Genomic DNA, 26,780 nt, shown 5'->3' with positions numbered 1-26,780 from the left:
TATTGTCTTGGTGTAATTAGTATTCCCTACTGTAGAACACAGTCCACAATTTACTTATTGAAGAGAAATGAAAGGTGCTGGTTTACAAAACATTATTTGCAATCTGAGGTTTGCCTTGGGGCAAGGGTTGGTCAATGGAGCAGGCAGCCTAAGACGGCTTCCTGCTATTATAGCAATGAGTGCAAAATATATCTATATGGGCTACATATGCAATATATATGGTCTAAGGAGGGTGGCCACTGTTAACAACATTATTGATTATTTAGTAGTTGGTTTGAAATTTTTTTGCTATAATGGGGGGAGGGTGTTTAACCATGATATCATGTGATGGGATTTAGCTTGTCTTAAACTAGCCACCTATATATATATAAATATATAACTATTGTAAAACATGCGTTTTCCTGAATCCCGGCAATTCACTCTGGGGTCCATCCTTCTGTATATCATCTGGAATCACCTAATTGTCTTTACCATTCTTTGAATAGTCATATATAATGTAAACGTAGGAAGAACGTGCCATCAAAAAATGTGTTTACTTTGTGCCGTTTGTGTTGGTGTCAATGAGTGTTTAGCATCCAGTCTATTCTTTTTTCTTTCATTTTAATAATACATGGATGTAATAGCATAAAGACATGTTAAATCAAGCAACTGAAAAGGTTACACCGATTGGCTATATGTAGGTATCTTCAGGCACAACTGCAGCATAGCCCAGGGGTAACAGAATAAAATATTTAACAAGAAAATTACCATCATGCTGTTGTCATATATATATATATAATTAGTATAAAACATTTACAGATTTTGTTTGGAAAATCAAATGTGGAGTCGTGCTATTATGGTGATACATTGTGTGTAAGGAGTTATTTTAGGGTTGATGTAAAGCTATGTTTCCTGGCTCTGCAGAATAGCTAATCCTCATAATAAGATTCAGCTGAATACAGACCTGAGCACTGAATTTTAAAGACTTGAAAAGCTGACTAAATATTCTTAGCCATGCAGAGAACAAGTTACTGTGTTCATGGGGGAGAGGGAGAAAGAGTGGGGAGAGAGAGAGAGAGGGAGAGGGAGCGGGGGGGGAGATCCTCTTGTAGTGATCTTTACATAGAGTTTCAGAATTAGAGTGATTTATTGGTAGATACTTTATCTTTGTAACAGTTCAGTTAAGTGTAACTGGAACTCACTGTAGGGTACGTGCTGTTTTTGAAATCTATTTTGTACATGGTTTATAAAATAGTTAGTGAAAAATAAGGCATAATGGAAATACGCTAACTGCAAAAATGATATTGTCTTGCATACTCACATGACAAATAACCCTTGTTCGTGTTTTTTGTACCTTCCAGATAATTAGCACCATGGAACCTCAGGTGTCGAATGGCCCAACTTCCAATACAAGCAATGGACCATCCAGCAACAGTAGGAATTGTCCTTCCCCCATGCAGACGGGGGCAGCCACAGACGACAGCAAAACTAACCTCATAGTCAACTACTTGCCACAGAACATGACACAGGAAGAGTTCAGGAGTCTGTTTGGAAGCATTGGAGAGATAGAATCCTGCAAATTGGTGCGAGACAAAATCACAGGTACATGCATCATCCCTTTCGTTTTTTTAAAAAATATATAAGTATACATTTTTAATATTTCTGAAATATAACAACGGAGGAAATACTAAGATTACATTTAAGGTGAAATAGACAGACCTTGTTTTATGAAAAGTCTCCACTAACCCTTTTTTTGGCTTTCATTATAATTTTTAGGGATTATTTATAAATATTTTTTTTCCTTAATCATGGAAAATAACTTAATTTACTTATTTAACTTTGGTTTTAAAAAGAGAGTTTAAATAAGAAGGTACACCATCTTAATGATCCTCATCCTTTTCCTATATCTGATGGCAGCTAATAACAATATGAAAGGTCAAGGAATTTTAGATACTCCTGATATCACTTGTCCGCTGGAGAGCAGTGTTATGTGTGGTATACTATACAGTACGGGTGTATTGATCCCCATAGAATGCGATATTCCCCGCTGAATGCTGCCAGCAACTAGCCTGAGATTGATTATGTTAGTACTCAGAAGATGGTTTTTGTATTGTGTATAAAATAACAATAGTGCAACGGGTTGGCACTGGAGTGATCGGCATGTAGCCCATGTTGTTAAACTGCATCCATAGCACCTAGGGTATTTATATATCTGATGAGGTTTGATTAGATGTTTGACTAGAAGTTTGACTTTGATCATCATCTCTCTTGAAGTCTTCAGTAGTTCTCCATTTTTTGGAGCAGGACCAAGAAAATATGGCCCCTCTGCTGGGGTTTAAGCTTTTGCATTTTTTTTTCGGTCCACCATAGAAGTGCAAAGGCACTTGGTCACCCTGCATTTCCACTGACAGTGAAGCAAGGAGCCCTTTGGCTTCAATAAAACAAAAACTGGTAAAGCTAACTGCCCTATGCATTTCCCAGATTTCATAGGCCTTTTTACTGCCAAAAAAAAGAAAGGGGTCATATTGGGAGATAACACTCCACCATGTGCTGCTGCTCAATGGGCCTGTTATATTATGGAGACATGCGCCTAGCGTAGCATAGCCACCAGAGTATCAATACTCAGTACTACGTGTCCCTCTGTCATATCCTGGCACTTAGCAGGGAGGACAACAGCCATAGAGGTAAGTAGGGAGGGTGAGGCAGGGGCACCCCAGCATATACAGTAGCTATACGTAAAATGGCATGTGTTCCAAACATGTCTTTTTTGTGGTTGTTGTGGTTGAAAGCCTACTTTTTGCCACATTAACAATATAACAAACAGTTAACACTCAAGCACAGCAAGTGCACACTACAACTAATCATTCCCTAACTAAAGAGTTGTAGCTATATTGCAATCCATTCATTGTTAGTCTAGTTGGTCAAGGCTCTGAGGAAACCCTTGCAAGATCCTACCAAGCACAACTGAACCCTGTATCTCTAGGAAGACTTAAAATGCATGCTGATGAGTCCCGATGAGTTTCTGATGAGTTCCCCGCATTGAATAGATAAATATATTTTGCCAGATTTGCTTTGTGAACAAATTTGGCTCGGTGTCGGTTTTGTGAATAAAATGGGTTATTACAGATTATGTTCCCTCTACACAGGAGACAAATACTCTCCTTTAGGAAAAGAAGTAACATAAAATAATCTCTATTGTTGTCTTTGAAAAGATGCTGAGTTGGAATTAGGGGGAAAAAAAACAATTTAGTCAAAGAGCAAGCTTATTATACCTTCTCGTTCACAATGTAATTAATTTTGGCTTTTTAAATTAGCAGTAAAACTGGTCTCTTCTGAACCATTGCAGCCATGCAGCAGCCAGAAGGGAGAATGATGAAGTTTCTTACCTGTTCAGCAGAAACATAATTATATGACCATGTTTTACCCATTCATCTTCCATTGCTGTATCTGTCCTTTTTTCTAGTAAAAAAAAAGAGGAAAAAGAAAATGATGACCCCTATATGCCTTACATATAGTATATAGTATAGTATTTTAAAATACACACAAAAAATACAGGAACGGAACCTTTATTTTATATCTGAAGTTGTATGATTGCGGCTGTAGGTATTATAAACCATGCAGCCAATTTTAATGTTGTTAAACATTTAGTTACCTACATGGCAATAGCTCAGATGTTTTGTTACTTTAGTTTCTTCTTTGGTTTACTGAAAAGGGGAACAGTGGATATGCTTTATAGGGGTGTAATAATTGGGATTTGGATAATCTAGAATATGAAAGCCATAATCTACATTTTATAAACTAATCAAACATGTATGCCTACCCTAACCACGTGGTTCATGCTAAAGACATGCTGAAGAATGGTATTGTAGAAAATCCGGATCCACTTTATGAGCTCCAGAAAATGACAATAAACTCAAATTCTCATTATTTTACCGGAATGATGAGAAATTACATTGCAGTTTATAGGCTTTGCGTAATGCATGTGCATGCAACAAACCCTAGTTTTTCTTTCTTTCCTCTATTCTCCATCTCAGCAAGCCAGCTAGCTGGAGTGTGTGTACATGCCTGCCAAGTAGACGCGCTAAAATCCGTGTGTACGGAGTAGTAATAAGTATTGTGCTACGCAATACTCAACACGTAGCAGGGAGCCATGGCTTCAAGATGATCTTGTAAGAGATCATTAGGAGTCTTTTTGAGTTGTCATCTTAGCGATCATGCTAAATGGAACTTGGAGGCTATTTCCAGGGTCTTTATCAGTATCCTCCTGAGGATATATGTAAAGATATCGAAATCATCTGAACTTAAAGCTACCATGCTAGATGCTTATTGAGTTCAGCTGAAATCTACTTAATTAAAAAAATAAATTAATAGTACTGTATAAACCAGCCGCTGTCCGAGAACATTTATTCTTGTACAATGCATTTTACATGCAGACCCCTTACATTAATTGTTTATATATACGATTAATATATTATATTTAAGGTATTTGTAAGTCCACCCCAGTGTCAAAAATAGAGAAAAAAATAAGTGAACAAACCCCAGTGCCTTTTAATCTACAGTTTCTTGCTATGCCAATATCACACAGGCAGTATTATTAAAGACGCTCTCTTCTACGCCTTGATAATGGCTGGACAGTATTTAAGAGCTGCTTACTTCATTTCCTTCTCCCTTAATGGGTTAAAAAAGGGGATTGTTAATTGGGCGCAGCTGCAGAGCTTCATCCTGTGCCTGGTATAATCTTCAATTTATTCTGTAGTCTCCATATGGGGTTTCCCATTAGATTTTCTCACAATCCCTGGGAGATATGTATGTGATGGAAACATTTTTGTTGGGGGGGGGGTGACATAGACATTGGTATTTCCCAGATCATAAAATCATCTCATTTTATTCTGTTCTTCATCGTATGCACCTGTCTGCTGCTTAGTACAAAGTTACCACTTTTTGTTTAAGAACAATCACAGGATTCTCCTTCCTTTTTGTTTTGTTAATATTCAGATTTTTTTTTTTAAATGCCAGATTTTGGATATTTTGAAGCAGCTTAGCATGCATAGTTACCAATAGCCTCTGTTGGGTCAAGACAGTACCTACAGCGGAGCTTTATATATGCTGGTCATGAGTCCTAATCAATGTATACAGCTGCTACTTCTGTGTTGCCGATAACTGTTTTGGGGTAGATATGGAATAACAGCATGACCCGATGTCAAAAAACACCATGTTAATTGGTACCCCATCAACTTATCCCAATGGCAAGATTCATGCGGTTACTGAAGACACATAAGCTATTAAATATTTAAATAAAATACAATATAACAGCACAGTATACGTGCCATATCCGGCTGGTGGCTTGGTTCTTGTGTAGTGGCCTTTGGCCACATGCCAATTATATCTATTAGATAAAGTGGCTTGATCTGTAGTATGTTGATATGAGCCATTATATCACTGACAACAAAGACAGAAAATGTAAATATTTCACTAACAAAAAGGTCCCTGGAGAATAATTAGTTATTTTACCTCCAGGAGGCTGGCTGATTTTCATTTATGTAAAAGAAAAATGGAACTTTGTATTCTTTCTTTAATTATGTACCATGTTTGGTCTGAGGGAACATAGTGCCCCAAATATTTTGAATGAATTCCTTGAAACATACCCTAATATCAATTACCGAATATTAATAATAACGGGAATAAAAGGTATCAAGCACAATAAATAACTAGACTAGTAGCTGACCTGCCGCAAAGGTTTGAAATGCAGAATCCTTGAAGAATTCACAGTATATTTAAGGCACATTCGGCATTAACACTTTGAGTACCAAAGCGTCTGTAAGATGTACATAACTTAATGCTCTTGTATAATTTTATTTGTACGCATTTTTATACATATATACCAACTGTAGATAAAGAAAATACATAATATTTGAAATCCTTCTCCTTGTACAAGCAAAATGTTTTATATATATAAAAAAAAGAAAAATATCATCCCCAAAATTTTAGCCTTTTAATGGCAGTTTGGGTGTTTTAGGAGTTTTAGTCAATAGCCTGTGATTAAAAAACCACATTCACTTGTAGGGTCTGTATAGGGGACTGGCAGAATAGCTGGTAGATGTATGGAGCATAGTCACTTAGAATGCCTCTGTCTTATTTGAAAGTGCTTGCAGGTAGCGGTAAGAAGCCTGAAATATGATGTTAAGTTTAATACATGATAAACATGGTACATAGATTATTTTTTCCTGCTTACTTTTAAGGACCCCATGTTGTTGCCCCTGTCTTATGTCTTGCTAGGAGAGGATGCACTGGTTTAATTTCATATTGTACGTGTGTGATATATATATTATATACAGAACAATACTATTATTGGGCCCTATTCATTAAGGATTTTTGCCATAGGCACACAATTCGAGGAACACTTCAAGGATTTAGCCACTGGCACAAAATGGAAACCCCTTACTGAAGAGGGCTCTATCTTTGGGAAAGGTCAGTAGTGTTTGTTACTGCTTTTTAGTATAATATAGCCCCGTACCAGTGTTTTAGATGTGTGTTGTAGGTCCCTTGGCACTCTAGTAGTTAAAAAAAGCTAATTTGTTTATGTGAGAGCGTGGTGGTGGGAGAGGAAGATGTTACGCACTGAAAGCATGATGCATTTTTAGGGTAGAATAGAGATAGCACACAGAACATATTTTTACCACACTGCGATATGTGGATACCAAGAAAAAAAAACCAAAATTATTCCACAGAAGCATAGCTCAGATTATCAGGAATTATGTCATTTAAAAATAGTCTTGTTTATCATTTTATATACATTTCAGTTTTAAGGACACTTTTGATGCTGGTATTAATGAGTTGCTAATATGTTCTGTAATAATTGTATATATATATATATATATTTATATAGATAGATAGATAGATAGATAGATAGATAGATAGATAGATAGATAGATTGATAGATAGATATCTATATCTATCTATCTATCTATCTATCTAGCTATCTATCTATCTATCTATCTATCTATCTATCTATCTATCTATATATATATATATCTATAGATGGATAGATCTATAGATAGATAGATAGATAGATAGATAGATAGATAGATAGATAGATAGATAGATAGAGAAATATATAATATAAATAATTTTTGTGCAGAACTGACACTTTTTATTTATTCTCCCTAATAAAACCCAAACATATCAAGGTTTCAAATATATATAATATGTTTATAACAAAAACAAAGTACATGCACACAATAAGGGGTTTATATACCACTGCTAGAAAATGCACTTTTTGGTAAACTGAGAAGAACCCTAATAGTCACAAAAATAATCTATCCTATTATCACACTGGCAAACACTAGATATTTATGGCGGACTGATCTGTGTTTCGAGGTCTGTAGTTTAAATAAATAAATAATTTCTAAATTACAATTTTGCTTAAAAAAAATGTAAAAAAAAAAAGCAAAAGTGTTTTAAGTATGTTTTTTTTAAAAATAGCTAATTTGCTAAACTGTATCTTCCATCTGACAGAAAATAATCCAATCAGTAGCCTCAATTTATGTGGCGTAAATTGCTTACTGCATCCGGTGAAAGGATGTGTACAGATCCCCTGTAATTAACGGCAATCCGTTTCGTTAACACTTTGACTGCTTAGCTCAAAGAATCTTCTATCCAGTGTTCCCTCTATGGTGAACAGCCCTGCGTTACATGATTGCCTCATATTGTACTCATATAGTACTCATATAGCAATTATCTGCAAAGAATCCTGTATTAACTATTTCGGTACATGTAGGGATTACACCGATGGGCATTTGTATCAAGACAGAACGGGAAAAATTCTGGGCCGAATGCTAATTCTTGAGCAATCTTCTGGAACATTCCATTAGTTTCTATGGTAACTGACTCCGATTTAGCCCTTCATCACTGAATTGCTCCAGTTTGCGTGATAAAGATGTGTTCCTTGACATTTTCTGGCACAGAAGGGGTTAGTCGAGACCACCACGGTTAAGGCATTGTGCTGGCCCCCCGTGCCTTTGTCTAAGACATTCCCTTTGTTTGTCCTGCGGCCAGCATGCACGAAAAAAAAGTCTGTCATTATCAAAGATACATTATGATCATAATTGGACTCTGCAGATAAATAGCGTTTTCCTTATATCTGGTTTTTATGAGCTTTACAAGTTCGCCTTGAAAAGCTGCCAGTCTGGTGGTGACATTGAACAAGGACTGTGTGTTATCAGCGAAATACACGTAACCAGCAGAATTATTTTGATTCTGCTGCCTGTGCGCGTGAGACGGGTTATTTTTACCTTTTCATCCCTGTGGATTGTATTATCTTAACCTTAGAATTACTCTGCTGACTCTTCTGTATGCACATCTGCCGCTGCTTCCTCCGGCGTGACGTACTTACCTGCATTATTCATGAGAATAGCTACCATTTGTGAGGCAGGCTTTCTGTAATGGCTACTGCGCAGGCTTCCTATACGGCTGGAAATCCCATATAGTGCCGAGACAAAGCTCATTGATATGCACACTTTATAGAACCTATACATTGATTATATACAGCATGTAAATAAAAACATTTTAGGGACAAGGTACCCTGTATCACAGTTCTTTGACGTCTCTGTAACCTTTATCAAAAAAGTTCATTGCTGATAATTTAACTCACAAATTCAAGGCTAAGTAAACCGATTCAATAAGGCTTATGTATCGAGAAGTTCTAGTATACGTCCCAATGGTTTCCATGGCGATTGCTCTATATGTAGAATCTTTTCCTAGAATATTTCTTTATACAACCCCTTATGTTCCTCACTTATTGTCTTTATTTTAATAGGGTCAAGCACATTCACAAATCCAGTTATTCTACAATTTATGTTAAATTCAACAAGAATGGCTGTTTGCTAAAAAAAAGTAATAATGTATGTAGTTCAAAGCAATGGGAATATTACTTTTATTTGAGAAAAAGTACTATTTGGTTAGTTTTATCTCTGTGTGTCATGCTTCTATATTATATAAACTTAACATGTTGTACCCATGTTTGGGTTATATACATGTAATAGATTCACTGGCCATTAGCATAGAATATATTATTTGAAAATTAAAAATTAGGACAACAATCACAGAGAATTCTCTGCCTAACAAGTTAATATGGAGTTTAGGAGCACTTTAAGAAAAGCAAGGTCACACAGTTGGTAAATATTGTTTGTTTAAAAAAAACCAATTTATTATAAACTGTGATTTTTTTTTATTCATGAGCAAAACTACTGCATTTGAAAATGCCAGATGATCTGGTTTGCATATAAACGTTTAAGACATATAATGTTCCGTGTGAAATAGTTAAAATTTGCTGAATTGCTACTTTTAAGGACCCTTGATTGATGGATGGCAGCAGCAGCGCTCTAGTAGTAAAAATGTGTAACCTTAGTTTGCTGATATATGCATATTTATCAGGGACACAGAGAAAAGCTGGTAACAATATTTCATGGAAATATTATGTAATATTGAAGGCAGTTTTCTTGCAAAGGCATTTTTAAAGAATGTTCCATATTGAGATTTTCTCAGTAGAGTTAGTGTCTTGTGTCCTTGCTATGATATGAAGAATGCAGGGGGTTTAAGATTCCTTTTCTCCTTGATGAACATATGTTAATGAAAATCACACACTGCCCTGTGAAATGATCGGTCCTTAATTCTTCCTGTTTTTATTCCCATCTAGGACAGAGTCTCGGGTATGGATTTGTTAACTACATTGATCCAAAGGATGCAGAAAAAGCCATTAACACTTTAAATGGACTTAGACTACAAACGAAAACCATTAAGGTAAGAAGGCGCTTGAGGTTTAACTCCGTGGAGATTGCATTTGATGGGAATATTATTGCTTCTCAGAAAACATCTCATCACCGAAATGAAAATTCTGGATCGAAAGCAAAAATTCAGGATTCACTTGGCCAAAACCAAAAATGAGCCCCCCTTTAAATAAATAAATAACCACGCTTTTATTAATAGTAAATAACACACCAAAATTGTACAAAAAATTTAATAACAATATTAATATATATATATATATATATGATTAGTTGAATGTGGTTTATCAGTGGCCTGACCACACTATTTTCAAGAGATCTGTATATCCCAAACCCAGCAATATACAGAATAAGTATGTGGACACCCCTCTTAATTATTGAGTTTAGGTGTTTAAGCCACAACCATTGAAAGCAGGTATATAAAAATCACATAAGCTGGCAGTAGAATGGGTCGTACCAAAGATCTCGGTGAAATTAGAAGCATCTAAAAGTAACAACAGCTCAGCCATCAAGTGGTAGACCATGCACACTCACAGAGCGGAGCCTTTGAGTACTGAAGTGTGTATCGCATCAAAAATGGCCTGTCTTGTGTATCATCAATCACTACAGAATTCCAAACTGCCTTGGGATGACCGACAAGCTCATATAGGTGTGATGGTCAGGCGCCTACAGATCAATTGGGGACAAATACACAGCACAATAATAAGGACAATGAAGATCTTATAACACAGAGGTGGAGGTAGCATTTTAGCTGCTTCTGAAAAGCCAGCCTGAAGCAGGGTTTAGGCTCAAGAACTGCTCAAGCTCATGTAGACTGACATGTAGAGCTTGCAACCCATACACCTTTCTCTATTTTTTTTTTATTGAATCAACGCTAACCAATTCTTCCTCTTATATTTTTAGGTTTCCTATGCTCGCCCCAGCTCTGCATCAATACGTGATGCTAACTTGTATGTGAGCGGCCTTCCAAAAACCATGACACAAAAAGAGCTGGAACAATTATTTTCACAGTATGGACGTATCATCACCTCAAGAATTTTAGTGGATCAAGTCACAGGTATCGCTTGTTTCTCAAGGAAAGCAGAAAATTAGATCATTAGTGTCTAATGAAGTTTCATCATGGGAATTACTTTTTATGTTGGTTGCCATGCCACGGACTCTGCTGAAAAATACTTGTTATTACTACTTGTTATTAATACTTTGTTGTGAGACTTAAAACACGTTTTTAAAACTATACAGACCCTTAAAAAAAGAGGTCTGATGCATGCTGGTGAATAGTTATTACTCCGTAAGAGAGGGTAAATATTTCTTTTTAAATTATACAGAAAAAACATTGAACCATTTAAAAAAATTAACATGGGAAATATACCATTTCCTGTGATGTAATGATTATATAAATATAAGTTTAAAAGGTGTACACCTACAAGTGAGTGTTAAAGACCTTAAAAACCATCATGAGGAAGGGGGTTTATAAATAAGGAATCTTTTTCTTTGTAGGTGTGTCCCGGGGAGTTGGGTTTATCCGTTTTGACAAAAGAATAGAGGCCGAGGAAGCCATAAAAGGCCTAAACGGACAGAAACCGAGTGGAGCCACTGAACCAATTACTGTGAAATTCGCCAATAACCCAAGTCAAAAAACAAGCCAAGCCCTACTCTCTCAACTATACCAGTCTCCCAACCGGCGTTACCCAGGGCCTCTACACCATCAGGCACAGAGGTTCAGGTAAATATTAGCACGTGGTCCTATTGGCAAAAACAAGAACACGTGATTAAGAAACTCCTAAATTCTTGTTACGGCATTGTACATGTACCTAATTTTGCAGTACATCGATATAATGGTTTGAGAGTAGACATTCATTTAAATTGATACAATATATTTGTCTCCCTTCAAGAATAAAAAACGTGGATAGATGATGCATTTATATCATACATACTGAGATAAGCTATAAATGCTTTGTCAAAAAAACATCCTGATATTACTTTAATTTGAGTTTCAATTACATAGAGATAGAATCACTAGGCTACCCTAGGGCATGGGAGCAGAGGCTACCTACGATCCACGGGGCAAACGGGAATTGAGTGTATATGGGTACTTTAATTCGATACCTGATTCTCTTATATATCAAATATATCTCAAAACATGTCATGCCTTCTACCAGCCATATCTAACCACATGACATAGGCCGCTATAGTACTTTTTCATTTAAATATGTTTCTACTTGCCAACTTGCAAAAGTCATTTAATACAAATTTGGTTAGAGCCTTGTTGAATGCCCAAGGATGATAATAACAATTTTGGAAGCTCAATACTATACATATAGGTTTTTTTTGGAATAAATGTAATAATGATTTTAAGCTTTAGGCAGGAGAATCTTGTTAGCTGAGATGCTTATACCAACGTCTTTATCTACAGTGGGTTAATTTGTGAAAATATTTCTGCGGAGAGTATAAACATATAAATAAGACAATATTAAATATTTAATTTGAGAAACACATTTCCCCCAAAATATTGTTTGCAACAGCATCAACGGATCATTTTTGCAGCATGGAAAAAGTTAATTTTGCTGATGCAAGAATGATCACTATTTTATTCTATCGGTGAAAGAGAAGAGTAAAATGGTATACTCAAGGGTAGCTCCTTATCTCTGTATAAGGTAAATCGATTATTCACTGAAAACTGCTCAAAGGCCCATTTTATTCAAGGCTGAGAACTAATCTTCTTGCCAAGTTTCAGGGGGTATTGATTAGTTCTCGTCCGATATTCTCTTGCGGTGGATCTGAGAGCTGATGGGCAGAGCTGGGAGGGTGAAATCTGTTACTTGCAATCATTTTTAATGTCTGTGATTGCAGAGACCGTTAGAAAGAAAAAAAAAAAAAGATTAATTATTGCTTGCTTTTCTCTAAATGCATAACTATTTTTAGTGATCCTTAGAAAATCTTAAAATGAGAACTAAAGCAAGAATACCGCCATGTTTGTTGCAAGCTCCTAAATGATCTTTTATGATTGAGCTTCCAAAAAATGCCTACTTTTTGGAGCTAGAATTCAAAGTATTTTCAGACAATAATATTGAGGGAATCTCACTAGTTAAATGTAAAATTATTGTTTCTATTGAATTATAGGAACATTCCTCTCTGAAGCAGCAGTTTTGAATGGCCTACAGCTAAAAAATGTTTTATTGTAAATAACAGACTAAAATAATTTCAATTAAAATTACATTTCTCCTACTAATCGACTACAATAAACATTACACAAAATCGCATTCCACTCTATTTCTTAAGGTCATTCCCTTAATCTAGAAAATTCATATGAAAATATATAAAATGTTTGTTCTTATTTTAGACATAAACTGTACTTATGGAGAGTAGCAGCCATCCTTGTCTTTGATAAGCCAGAGTCTTTGGTAAAAGCACCCCAGATTTAACAACTTGCAGTGACAACTAAGAGTTGCGTTGAGTTGCCCATTGCCCCCATTGCCTGCGGTAGTGGAGTGAATTCATTGTAGACATCTATTAAGCTTTTGTTGTGGAGCAACACCTTGGCAATTTGGGATAAAAAAAGGCTATTAAAAGAATATTTCACATGACAATGGCATCAAGTGGGTGTCCACCGGTAGGACACACTAGTAGGACTGAACTATGTGTCAGTGACCTTGCCTGGTCATTGATTTCCTGTACTTCTAGGGTGGAATTTTTAATAACAAAAAAAACCTCCTTTTTCATGAGATTAACAAACAGAAAGTATTCATTTTATACACCATCTCAGCTGGGAGGGTTTTCAGAACATCTTATGCTGCTTGACTGACTCCTACACGCTAGAGCGCTAGGACCTTATTTAAGTGGTAGAAGATTTGTCTTTCTGTTGAAGAGGGACATCATTAATAACAGCTCCATTGAGCTCTCTTACCATCTGTAAGACATTAACCCAAAGACACTCCTTCTCTTTCAGGCTGGACAATTTGCTTAATATGGCCTATGGCGTTAAGAGGTAATTAGAATTTCACAGAATGCCAGATGTCCATGTTGGCACAGATGTGCTGCTACAATTTATTTCTTTTTGTGTGTTTTGTTATTTATTTTCAATTCACTAACTTTATTTGTTATTTTTTTATTTAATTACTCTTTTTTTCCCACCAGCATGCAAGATTCTGTTCTTTTTAGTTGGGACTTTTGTTTCTTTGAGGACGCAAATACATTGTGCATTTTTTTCACCATTTTCTTTTATTTACAGGTGGGCTCCAGCCAATTAAGGTGCAACAGTTATACTGATTGGGTTTCATTTATACTTTATTAGTGTAGGGGATTTCACAAGTCATAGTAACACAGTCTGGGTATATTGAATCTAAAAACTACCGAATTCATAAAATATTTCTTTTAATCTGTGAAGCAATGGCACATACCAATGATTGTAAGGATTTGCAAATTGTAATTGTCAAAAAGAACATAGAAAAAAATTGATGATAATACATTGATGAAATAATTGTATTAATACATATTGAAACAACAACATTATCCCAAAGCAGAACACTTTGCTCAAAAGCAAGGTGATGCCTGGCTACTATCATAATTCTATTTCATTACTACATAGACAAGGGCACCACCGATGCAAGACAGATTCTGTTGAAAGCCATGGAAATCAGATTAGCAGATACCATGGAATTCATGCAAAAACATCTGTAGAGTCAGAAAGGTAGAATAATTACCAGATGGAAATTTTATACTGAATTCCTTATACGCATTGGGGAGAAAATGTAAATGATGCATAAATTAACCTGCTTGCTTTAATTTATTGTGAGCATTGCAGTCATATAATCATTTATTGATTTATATAGCGCCATAATATTCCATTGCACAGTATAATTTTTTAATAAAAAGCCTCCCAGCAAAATTATATCTGCTTTAATTCACCGGAGTTCTACGTTTTTGGTTGCAAGTAATATGGAATAATCATCATGGCTTCATGCACCTTAATTGGCCACGAGCTTTCTTATATTTGCAGGTTTAATGACTATAAATGTTTTATATAGTTGTTTGCTATTGTATCCAGTAAATCGTATTAACATGTGTGTATTAGAAATGTGTCCCTTTAAAGTTTAAAAATAGGTTAGATGATATAGAAGCAGATTGAGCTGGTAGGAAATTGCTCAATTGTTTTTTCTTACCATCAAAATGTAAGTTTATTTCTTAATGAGTCATTGATTTCCTATCGAGTTAGTGAATTTAACCAAATAAGTATTCTTTTTTCTGGAAGCTGACAGCAAAACAGACCCATTAAATTTGGCTTCATCACCTAATCAGCCATCTGTTCTAATTATTACCTGGATAAAAACAGTTGCAGAATAGCTGTTTTGACAAGGAGGCAAATTAATCTTTCTGAATCAATCTCCATCCGTTGCTTTCACAATCATACTGGTTAGCATGGTTGGGAAACTTACTAGTCCAGTAAGAACGGGCATATGATGTTCTTCTAAGGATCTATGACTCGTACACCAGAACACTAGATAGCAATACAATGTTCTCCTTGGAGAGAGGACAAGTAATCTTCCATGGTTCCATATATAATTAAGCTTTAGTACCCTATGGAGTGGTTGCCTTACTTTTTTAGTGTGAATTTAATACATGGAAGTTACTTACATTTCTGGTGCAAATGATTTAATCAGTCTCCCAAGTCATTTCTAAATTTAAACAAGAGAGAAACAGATACCTAATCCCCTGGGTTATTACCAGAGAGGAATAGATTTTTTTCAAGAGCTCTGATAAACATAATTTATAATGCTACACTTTGTTTACAGCTAGTGGAACGCTAACCACTGCCATTTTCATGCCTTACTGCACCTACAAGTCAATCCAAGAGTATGTTTAAACCAGAGCTCCAAAACTGTTTGGTGTCAGGCTTCTGGAATAGAAAACAGAATTATATCTACCACGGGTAGCCAGCAGATAGCTCCATAGATATTGTGGAACTACAACTCTCACAATGCTCTTAGGATGATCTACAAGGCTAGTTGGGCATCATGAGAGTTGGGCAACATATGGTTGCGCACCTGTTGGCTACCTCTGATTTACCCATTGTGATTGTCACATAGAGTTTCATTTAACTTACTGCCCCATTCCATGAAATTATTCCACCCAACCTCAGATGAAGTGTAGTCAGAGAGGTGTGCATGCGCTATTTACTAACTCGCAAATCTCATGTGGCTTTAGTTACGCTGAGCACCTCTCCAACAACACTTCCTTTAAATATGACGTTGGGAGCAAGAGCATCACAAAGGAAGCCAAGAGGTAAAACAAAAATCTCTTTATCTCACCAATTATACTTGTTTTCTTTTAAAGTTTATTGAGACTATGTTGACTTTTGTGTTCTGATAACATGCCCACAAAATCTGGGAGGCAGATTTACTTTACTTAAAACATAGCTGGACGCCCAGCTGGTAATGATAGGACACAAAAGTAGTTCATAAGGTCAATGGGCATCTTGTAGACATTCTGTGTAATATGCCAATTCTCTTTGTTTTAGTTCTTCTTATTCTTTGAACTTTGAAGTTTTTTTCATCATAACAATTGTGTCATGAGTGTTTAACACATCGATTCTTTTCCTTTTGCCACTTTATCCTTAACCCTGTTATGCAGATTTTACGTTTCACAATGCTGACTGCATTTTTTTTTTCTTTTTCTTAATCTAGGTTTTCTCCAATCACCATTGATGGTATGACAAGCCTGGTGGGAATGAACATTCCTGGGCACACGGGTACCGGATGGTGCATCTTTGTGTACAACCTCTCTCCCGACTCAGACGAGAGTGTTCTGTGGCAGCTTTTTGGCCCATTTGGTGCAGTCAACAATGTGAAGGTTATCCGCGATTTCAACACCAACAAATGCAAGGGATTTGGCTTTGTCACAATGACCAATTACGACGAAGCAGCTATGGCTATCGCCAGCCTTAATGGATATCGCTTGGGAGACAGAGTTTTGCAAGTTTCCTTTAAAACCAACAAAACCCACAAGTCTTGAATTTCTAATCTATCCACGTCAACCAATCTATTCACGAACAAAATGAAGACGAACAAAATAAACTCTCAATGGCTTATAACCAACCATGGACTTTATAAGCCGATGTTGCCTAAGTATTACCATTGGATATCCTGTGATAAACCAGAAAGGATTTTATAATGCTTAGAAAAAAAAAATAACAAAAAACTTTGATGCATTGAATGTTCTTTCATAGCTGTCGTTGTTGAATATAATATACATAGATTACAATGAGCAGGGCTTTTTTAACCCAGCCGGCTAGTTTTACGCCTTCCTTGAAGGTGGCTGTTTTTAAGATGACCATGAGTTCATTTGAAGAATTAAAAAAAAAAAGATTTAAAAAAAAAACTTGAAAAAAAAACAATTTTTACAAATATAACACAATAAAGAAAAGAAAAAAATGTTTTTTTTCTTTTCTTTTTTCAGCTTTCTTTTCTGTTCACAAAATGAATCCTTTCAGATTGGTGACTCACTTCCCCACTCCTTTCCAGTAACCCTTTAAGTGCAGGAATGTAGCAAAGGTTCCATAACTCAAAGGGTTACATGAAAAAAGAAACAATATATTTTCGCAAAAAAAAAAAAAGGGAACAGAAACAAATTACTTTTGCAATGAATTATATTGTTTCTTGGGTTTGTTACTGAAAGGAGAAATCAGAGGGGATCACAGGGGGTCAGAAAACCTGATGACGCAAAACAATTTAAATAAACGAACAATTGTTGCCAAAGAGTTGGTCTCTTTGCTGAAAATGGGTTTCCAGAAAAAAAATCTATTTTTATAAAAATATAAAGAATTTTTACAAGAGAATCTGGATTTGAGAAAAAAAAATAAAATAATATTTTGACTGGCTAATTTAGGGGAAATTGACAACTTTGTCATTCATACTGCACTGGTATCTTTTTAGAGAACAAGATATGTTTTAAATTGGATTAGTAGAATGTTTTTTGAAAGATGGGTTAAAAACGGTTGATCTTCGTATCTTTTTCATAGCATGTTGCAAACAATCTTATTGAATAAGGGAAAGTGTTCTTCACAAGTCCCCAAAAACCACAGTCAAAACCCAAAAAAGCAAGAGGTGCATTGCTAGACAATTTCTTTTCTTTAAGTCATCAGTATGGGATATCAGCAGAACAAAAGAAAACTCAATTTTTCTTTCTCGGGAGGGGGCAAAAAAAAAAACTTCCTTAGTTTGAGCAGTAGGTGCTACAAAATCATTTACATAACTTAGTATCATAGTTAAATGTAATGTGTTTAGAAGCAAGAATAATTTCCTTTCAATTTGTTAAGGGTTTTCAAGTTCACTTTAAAGCCCAATCCAATATATCTGGGCTGCGTTGGCACATTTTTAAAACACTGTTTTATGTTGCTTGCAACACCTTATTTGATTTACTTGCTAATGTAATGCATTCAGCCAATATCAAATATAGCAGGTTTGGCTAGTCTATTTATTTGTTTACTTAAACTATGGGAAGATGCATATTATTGTGTCATTTCTTGTGTGTGTACGTGTATATATAATATAAATATATATATATATAAAGTTATTTTTTTTCTTTCTGTTAATTTATTATTAAGTTGTACTCTTTTGCTAGTTATGTTTGTATATGTCTTAAAATGTTTTCTTATTATACTTGATTGACAAGCGTATCAAGGTAACTTGTGTAGAAATATTGTTTGATATGTTGTCATGTTTGTCGTGAATATTTTTTCCTTAATGCACAGTAGAAACAACAACAAAAATTGATAATAATAATACTGGGTCTTTATTTAAATCCTTTGAGTACCAGAGTGGACGATTAATGTTGACAACGCATTTTTCGACCCTCCGACACCCAACAAAAATGGGTTAATGTTGTTCTGATGGATACGAAAACAGAGCTATGGGAACATAAAGATGGAATGGGCAGCTCTCCCACATCCAGTGCACTGATAATTTTAGTATGTTCGTGCTCTGTACCGTTCTATATTTTAAAAAAATAAAACAAAATAAAAAACGTTCTGCTCTTCCCTGAGTACTAGAAAAAGTTACTCGCTATGCATAATCTAGTTGATAGTTACAATTTGCTATTGCTTTTTCTTGTCTTGTTATATCAAATCTTTTCAATACAAGTTTAGTCTTAATGGTAATAAAACGTTGTTATGGTTATATATATAATGTGCTTATTTTGTGTTTTTATTTTTCTCAATTGCACCTATGGAATGAATGTAATCATTTTAATTTCAGGAGGGTTGGTAATAAACACAAAAAAAAAGGAAACAAAGGAAAATAAAAAGGAAATGGAGTGTTATTTTCAGATGCGGTCGCATTTAGAACAACCAAGATGCTCTATAGAGACCTAGGCAGCCCTCTATACCTCCTTAACACAATAAGGTAATCAAACTTTTTTCTGCGTTTATAGATACAGCGGATGTTACAGATACCCAGATCTAATGTCGTTGTTCCTTTCATTCTGCACCTCTGCCCCCCCCTATGACATTGGGGAATTGAGAGTTCAGAGATATGACATCATAGCACTTGCACTATGGCAGCGTGAGTGAACTGTGAGATAATTCTGTTGCATAGAAGGCGTGGACACATCATTATGTATAGTGGGTTTCTTTCATAAGATCTTTGATCTTTCATCATGACCTGTTATAGCCAGGACTTCTCTGCCCCCATAGGCAGTCTTATTATATATGTGCGTCCTATTCCTGCAAACTGCCAAACCCTGCCACAGTGCTGATCTACATTGAGGACAACCCATGTATGATGTTATATTCCTGCACTTACATCCACTTCTGTACAAATTAAAGACATAGAAACACAGAATTTGATGGCAGATAAGAACCATTAGGACCACCTAGTCTGCTCTAGTCTACTTTTGCTGTAAAAACTCAGACTTTAATCAGTCCTTCATCTTGTCTTAAGAGTCAGAAAAGTCATATGCCTATCCCATGCATGTTTAAATTGCCTCACTGCATCAGAAGCTAAAAATTGCTTGTTCGGCTGAGCTGTTCTTTTTAAACTCATTAAGGGTTACATTTTAGCCATCAAGCTCAGATGCATAACTGTGTGTTTTTATCATCTAAGCATTTAATCTGTAGCCAAAACAGGCACTTGAGTCTACCACTAGCACTAGAATTAGCATTGGCTTTATTAATACTGCAGAGGCCAATATGGTGCTTTTGATTCAAAATGTGACCATGCAGAAGAATATATCCATCAGTATATCCATGTGAATCAACATTATTATTTAATTTTCAAATAAATGTCAGACACTAGATAAAAAAAAAAAGAATAGAAAAGGTCCTGGTCTTTCACGTTATATGTCTGAACAAAAAAGAATTTTCACCTGCTTGAGGTCCAAGCTGGAGAACAATATTCAGTTCATATTTACTATTTGCCTCGCTTAACCTCTCCAACAGGACGTTGGCGTCAAAAGATGAGGACAGACAAGAGCTTGTTTACTGATGCCGTTCTACTTATACAATACATTAATTTCACCTCCTAGTATGGTGAAACTTAGGAGTCATTTTATCCTTTCCTCTAAAACACACAAACACACACTTTTAGTTTTCAGTTTCTATGGCAACGACCTACCAACCTGCTTGTGTGTCACATGACCATTTAGTGTTCCAAGCAAAAATTTATAAATGAGGCAATCATTTTTTCTGGGAATAGTTTTGGTATTCAGTGGTACTAGGAATTATTTTTCTAATGCTGTAGCTATTTTGTTATAAAAGTGATAATGTCAGCAAAGTATGTGACACCTTTAACCAGACCCTGAGCTGGACTGATTGGCAAAGTAAAATGCCCCAAAATCCTCAGCTTACTTTTTAATGGTTTGGGGCTTAATGGTCTAAGTCTGAGATCCATCAAGAAATTCAATAAAAGGGCCAGGGAATAGGAAGCCTACCTTTTAGAAATAACAATATCAGGCGGCAGCCAGAGCCAGATTGAATTCACGTGACAGTGTCTTACCTATAAATAGAGATTCCTCTCTATACATTAACTATGCATTCTGCAGGGCCAACTAAACCCTTTGTGCAGGGAAACATGTTGTCTTTTCATAGTGCATTGTTAATTTCATGCACTATGAATCAAAAATGGAGAGCTCAAGTCCAATACCAAAGGTTTGGCACAAAAATGATGGCAATGGAACAGATTTTCCCCATATTTACTAAAACAAGCCCCCATAAATCTAATCCACATCATTTTTTTTTTTAAATCCCACCTAGATTTGGACTTGAGGTCCAAGTTGAGCCCAGTTTTCCAGCAAAGGCTGCTGATGTAGACATTTCCGTTTGTTACAATCTAATAGGTTGATTCTGAAATGAAGAAGATAAATGCGGATAAATAAAACAGCCAAGTTAATAGTCCAATTGTGTACTGATGTCAATGTAACTTGGCAGGCATACATAGAATTTAGCAGTTCTATTTAACACGCAAGAAAAGAAAATCTGGTTGCTAAATTAACCACTGTTTTCGAGAGCTACATTTGCATTTGATATCTTCTCACCATAGGAGGGACATTTTCACTGCTCACTTGGGTACAGACGGTTCATCCATGTCTACTCCTAACAAGTAACAGAATTAAAATGTATTGTCTATCACCTGCAACCTATAGACAGCTACTCAATTCTGAACCAATAATTGTTCTGGCACTGGATACAATTAAAATGTAGTCATCGTATGTAGTTAAAGAACAAATCAAGGGGGGGAAATATACACAGTGTGGATATAAGGGCATAATATTACATACATTATTGCCAGTAGAGCTCCCGTGCGGACCTCTAATTCTAAGTCTCCCCTTACATGTATGTACAGGTAGGTTGATAAATAGGTGTGGAGACCATAACTGAAACTGCACCCTAGGGTAGAATAGCTGCCCCTTTTGCCCCGTGTTAAAGGCAGTTCTGTGCTCTGCCTCTTTTACCTCCCATGGTGCCCATGAAAAGTGACTCTTTAGGTTGAAAAAAAACATTTTGTGGTTAGGGACTGGGTTTTTAATGTGATTTTCTAACCTATTGATAGCAGATTATGTAGTAGAGTACGAGAATTAGGAAACGTAAAGGGGACAGAGGGATTTTGGTTGCAAAGAGAGACTGCGCATTACAAACAGGGGCACATGGGAGATATGTAAATATGCCCCTGGCATCTAGTACAGAGCTAGCTGATGCCAGACTCACAGCTGCTGGACTGCAAATGGAGCATAAAAGCATCATGTTCAATGCATTTCGGCCAACAATCTTACTTACAAATCTTTTGCAGAAGCTGACCCCGTCTGACTATGTGGGTCCTTGACCTTTCATTTACTGTGTGGTCACAGGCCTTGCAAGCCTTGAAATTTTAATGGTCCTGTATTTCTGTGCCTGTCCACGAGATATAGAATACATAAACTACATTTTATTGTCCTTCTTGACCAGTTTATTGGTCACATTAAGGCAGTGGAGTGCACCAGCCTTGGCTCTACGGCCTATATAGAGATGATTAATGATATTTAAACTGCTTGCTGACAGCCAGTGAATACACAGATATATCAGTCACCCGGCAGCCTCACTAAGGGAAGAATAAATACTTCTATTGGCAGGCTGATTTTATCTCGCCAAATAACGTACTCTCTTAACCTGTTTACTGCCAGAGAAACCAAAAATGAATTCTGTACGTCAGAGACAGTTGGTTTTATATGTTGATATGTCTTTTGCTAACATCCTTTTAAAGTATTTAAATATTTAAATGGTTCAAGGCTGACAATAACGAAAAAAAAACAACTCATTGTATTGTTTCCTATTCAACCGCGTATTGTAATCGCGTAAGAGTCCTGAGGAAAGGTTCTTGGATTCCTGTTAAGATCATGTCTTTATTGTAATAAGTCTCATTCATATCTATTTTCTTGGAACAACTGGTGTCAATTGACACGGCGATGTTAGGAAAACAAAGCAAAGCACTACATTTATATCCGCAATCTATTTCCAAAATAAATTTACATTTTCAGTATCCTCTTTTTAAGACATACCGTATTTGCTCGATTATAAGACGACCCTGATTATAAGACGACCCCCTTAAAATCTAAATATTAATTTAGGAAAAAAACAAAAAGCCTGAATATAAGACTACCCTATAGGAAAAAAAGTTTTACTAGTAAATATTAATTAATGTAAACCATTTTTTCATATTTAATAAAAGCTATGATTGAGAAAAATATATATCTATTTTTTTATTTCCTTTTATTTGCTAACCTGCCCCCCCAGTTATGCACATTTGCCCCCAGGGTTGCCACTCTGCCCCCAGAAATGCCTTATACCCCCTATTTGCCAGTCTGCCCCATGATGTGCCTTTTAACCCTCTATATGGCACTCTGCCTCCAGAAATGTCTTATACCCTCCTATATGCCACTCTTCCCCATGATATGCCTTTTAACCCCCTATATGCCAGAGTTAAAAGGCATTTCTGGAGGTATATATATATATATATATATAAAACTGCTAACAGCAACCACACTCCTATCAAGCCAAGGCAGCCAGTACATGCTGGAACCTGGGGATGATAGTAGTGTGATTACAGCCTCCATATGCCATGCTACCACCACCCCCCCCTTACACACCCATGCTATCACACACACACTCATTCACAAACATTTAAATACTCATTCATTCCATTTATCACACATACTTCACACATTAATCACAAAAACCCTCCCCCACCCCCTTACCTGAACTGCAGATCTCTCACTCGAAGACTTCTGCAGGGGCCCGGCTGTGCAAGCAACTTCTCTGGCCCCGCCCCCAGAGGAAGGAGGGGGGAGGCAGAATTATGTGACACTGCTAGCTTCCTGTTCTCCTGCTGCTAGAAGAGACGCTGCTCGCGACCAAAGCACCGGTAAGCAGCCTGGCCCCAGCGGACATTTTTTTGAGGTCTGATTAGAAGATGACCTCGATTATAAGACGAGGGGTATTTTTAAGAGCATTTGCTCTGAAAAAAACCTCGTCTTATAATCGAGCAAATACGGTATTTTAATCATTCATTTCAGATGGAATTTGGGGTGTTTTTACTTTCATGAAACCTTTATTGCCTTTATATGGGAGTATTCTTTTTTTCTATATCATGGCTTATCTAATTACCACCCTGCTTTTGCCCTGTGGTGTGGTTTCTGTATCCCTGGTGGGCAAGTAGTAATAAATTATAGTAGTATTTATTAATAAATACTTTTGCCTCCTTGGCCACTGACCACCGGTTGACCCCTTCGTCCAAGCTTCTCCAAATACATGGCTTGGCTTATGGCCGAAGTTGAGAGATCTACAACCAGACATCAGACTTCATCTATATCCCTTTCAAGCCCCATAACTGTGAAGGTCAATGCCTTAACCATGATCAGCCAGTCCATAAGCCTGAAACGTGGCTTATGTGGTGATCACCTAAGGCACGGCTGAACCTAGCCATGACGTTAAGGAGATTAGTAACATGGCAATGGACAAATGTTTTCTAGGGCAATATTTTTCTATCTTCCTACAACTTAGCATACCCCATAAACCTTTCTTGGTATGTATAAGGGATAGTTTATCTTGCTGCAAGATGAAGCGGAAACCGAACTGTTATAAAACTATTTTTTATTTTTTTTTAATTGTCAGTTTTCCTTTCAGGCTGGATGGGGTTAACCACATGAGAATGAGGGGAAAGTACATCAAGTGCCCTTTTGTATAAGTTATTATAAAAAAAGGCAAAAAAAATCATTGAAAAATCCCCCTTCTTTCCAGACAAGGTATACAATTTTCACCTCCATATAAAGAATGATTCCTATCGAAGTCAACACGAGGTACATAATTAACTTTTTAAGCATAGAAATCTGTCTGAAATCCACAGCAAGACTCCCACACATAACCATCTGCTGCTGACGAGATGTCCACCTCGCAAAAGGAAATCCTGGATTTTAGTGCACATAGAATCATAGGAGACTGCTGCTTATTTTGAGCAGAGCCCCTTCACCTTTTGTTTCTGTAAGTCCAAATTGTTATGTCCTGTCCTGTTTATCCAATGTACAACACTGCGGAATTTGAGGGTCCTATATAAAACAATTAATAATTATAATAATTTATAGATCATCAACTATAGAAGGTGTTAAACCAACCTTCCAAATCTGAAAATGTGTTAGAGCTACAATGAGCTACCTACATAATGCCATGGCATTTACATGCCAAGCTTTCCTAACATAGAGTCTAGGGAGATTTGAATTGAAGACCAGACAGAGACTACGAATATACTCATATGTTTACATTATGATGCCTTTTATAGTATAACACACCCACCCAAAAGCCATTAGGACATTTGGTCCATATACGCCGTGGACAGGGAGACTTTTATACCTACTGACTTTAATATTGTGCCTGTCTGTGTCTGACTTGCCGACCAGCAAGAAAAAGGTTAACTTTCTCCAGCAAGCAGAAGCACATGATGGTCGTTAAGGATTATACCGAGTAGGCTGATAGACAATAAAAGGGCTTCTTTTCCATGGAGGACTACGTTATGCACTGAGGCCCCATAGACAAGGAAATATCTTCTTACTGAGTAAAAAAAATTATCTGAACTGGATTGCAGCTATTCTGCTTAAATATAAAAGCAAGAGTTCCTTCCTCACCCAAAAAGCTAGAAAAAAACATTTTGGACCAACAATCATAGAAATGTTTTATCCAATTTTAGGATCACAAAATAACCCCACCCCCCACATTGACACATATGATTCAATCCAATCTAAATCTGCTACGTATAAAGAGTTAAACACAAGAAATGCGATACGAAGCTGAGAATGAACGTACAGCAAACTTGGATTATTGTTCTTCAACATCTGGAGAGCAGAAAATAGTCCTTATCGATTATATGAATGAATTAGATTATGATGCACTTCATTTTTTTCCTGATCAATAGGTTCTCTTGATCAAAAGCAGCAGATGGGGAATACCTGAAAGCTTCAACTTGACATACAGGTTCTTTGGCAACTGCTAAATTTAACTTTTTGTTATTATACTTTTTGTATTATTAGTAGTAGTAGTAGTATTTATTTATTGTATTATTTACAACACTAATAATTAAAAAGTGTCATCATATTCAGCAGTGCTGTGTAATATTAGCATGTACAATTTCCAATATTTTTATGATGTGTCCAAGTCACTTTAATGTAGATACTGGCCAATTATACAAACACATAACATACAGATCTTCACAGAGACCTGTCATGCGGGCAATTATTGCTGCACTTAATGCTGATACAACATTGATTGGGCCAACATAGAAAAAGTGTCACAAGGTCTCTTCTTCAACCTTCACATCACCCTGGGCTTTAAAAAGCGATCTAGAATTATTGGTTCTCTTGAGCTGATCAGGTTTGCCCATTGCTTTATTTATGGCATGGTCTTATCAGATATATTCATGGATATTTAAGTAATTGAGATGCTTCTGGTTGGGCGCTATCCTACTGAGTGCATTATGTCTGTGTCCACTGAAGACACTTTGAATAGTAGATGCAGTCCTTAAGAATGTGGTATAGACAAGGAAACCTTGTTTACCAAACCTGCTAAGACACTACAAAACTTCACCGCTGAAGCTGATAAGAAGCCCCCGTATTGTAGTGAAGATATCTATCCAGTGCTGTGGTCTGAAACTTCTCTGATGAGTGGAGACAGTCTCATATATTGAGGGGTTTCTCGGTTAAACTTACCAGACATACAGACATAGGTTATATTGCTTAAGTAAGTTGGAACTGGGGAACCCAAAACTTGCAAATCTATTTTTATTACAGCATTTCTTTAACGACAGTAGATGTCTCAGACTTAGTAACATTGGATCATTATCATCTCCAATACATCCACAAAACCTGCATTTTAAAATTTTATGTGATATTGCAAAGAATTTGGTTAGGGGAAAAAAATGTTGTTATACTGAAGACATTGTTGCAAAAGGCAAGAATTTTAATTCCTGCACAGAGAATAGTTGTTGATTTTCAGAATATTACAAAAGTAAATGC

At 36.3% G+C, this 26,780-nt stretch overlaps 1 protein-coding gene across 5 annotated transcripts; it reads left to right on the top strand.

The window, feature by feature from the left end:
* The first annotated feature begins 1,334 nt into the window (after window positions 1–1,334).
* LOC149288502 (ELAV-like protein 4) lies at window positions 1,335–16,769 on the top strand. Of its 5 annotated transcripts, XM_089491590.1 has the most exons (7): window positions 1,335–1,581; window positions 9,674–9,777; window positions 10,665–10,818; window positions 11,259–11,484; window positions 13,708–13,780; window positions 15,419–15,426; window positions 16,442–16,769. In XM_089491590.1, exons 5-7 carry the CDS (start codon window positions 13,766–13,768, stop codon window positions 16,767–16,769), a joined length of 351 nt encoding a protein of 116 aa, XP_089347716.1. In that variant the 5' UTR covers window positions 1,335–1,581; window positions 9,674–9,777; window positions 10,665–10,818; window positions 11,259–11,484; window positions 13,708–13,765. The 5 variants fall into 5 exon arrangements, with proteins under 5 accessions (XP_089347716.1, XP_089347718.1, XP_089347717.1 ...); XM_089491592.1 differs by lacking the exon at window positions 15,419–15,426 and having other exon boundaries at window positions 13,708–13,746; XM_089491591.1 differs by lacking the exon at window positions 15,419–15,426 and having other exon boundaries at window positions 13,708–13,767.
* The last annotated feature ends 10,011 nt before the right edge of the window (window positions 16,770–26,780 follow it).

Source organism: Sceloporus occidentalis, unplaced genomic scaffold, assembly GCF_023333645.1.
Source record: "Sceloporus occidentalis isolate IW3139 unplaced genomic scaffold, rSceOcc1.0.p SCAF_51, whole genome shotgun sequence".
NCBI lineage: Eukaryota > Metazoa > Chordata > Lepidosauria > Squamata > Phrynosomatidae > Sceloporus > Sceloporus occidentalis.
Note: the sequence above shows the minus strand (reverse complement) of the source record. Positions and strands in the feature narration are given on the sequence as shown.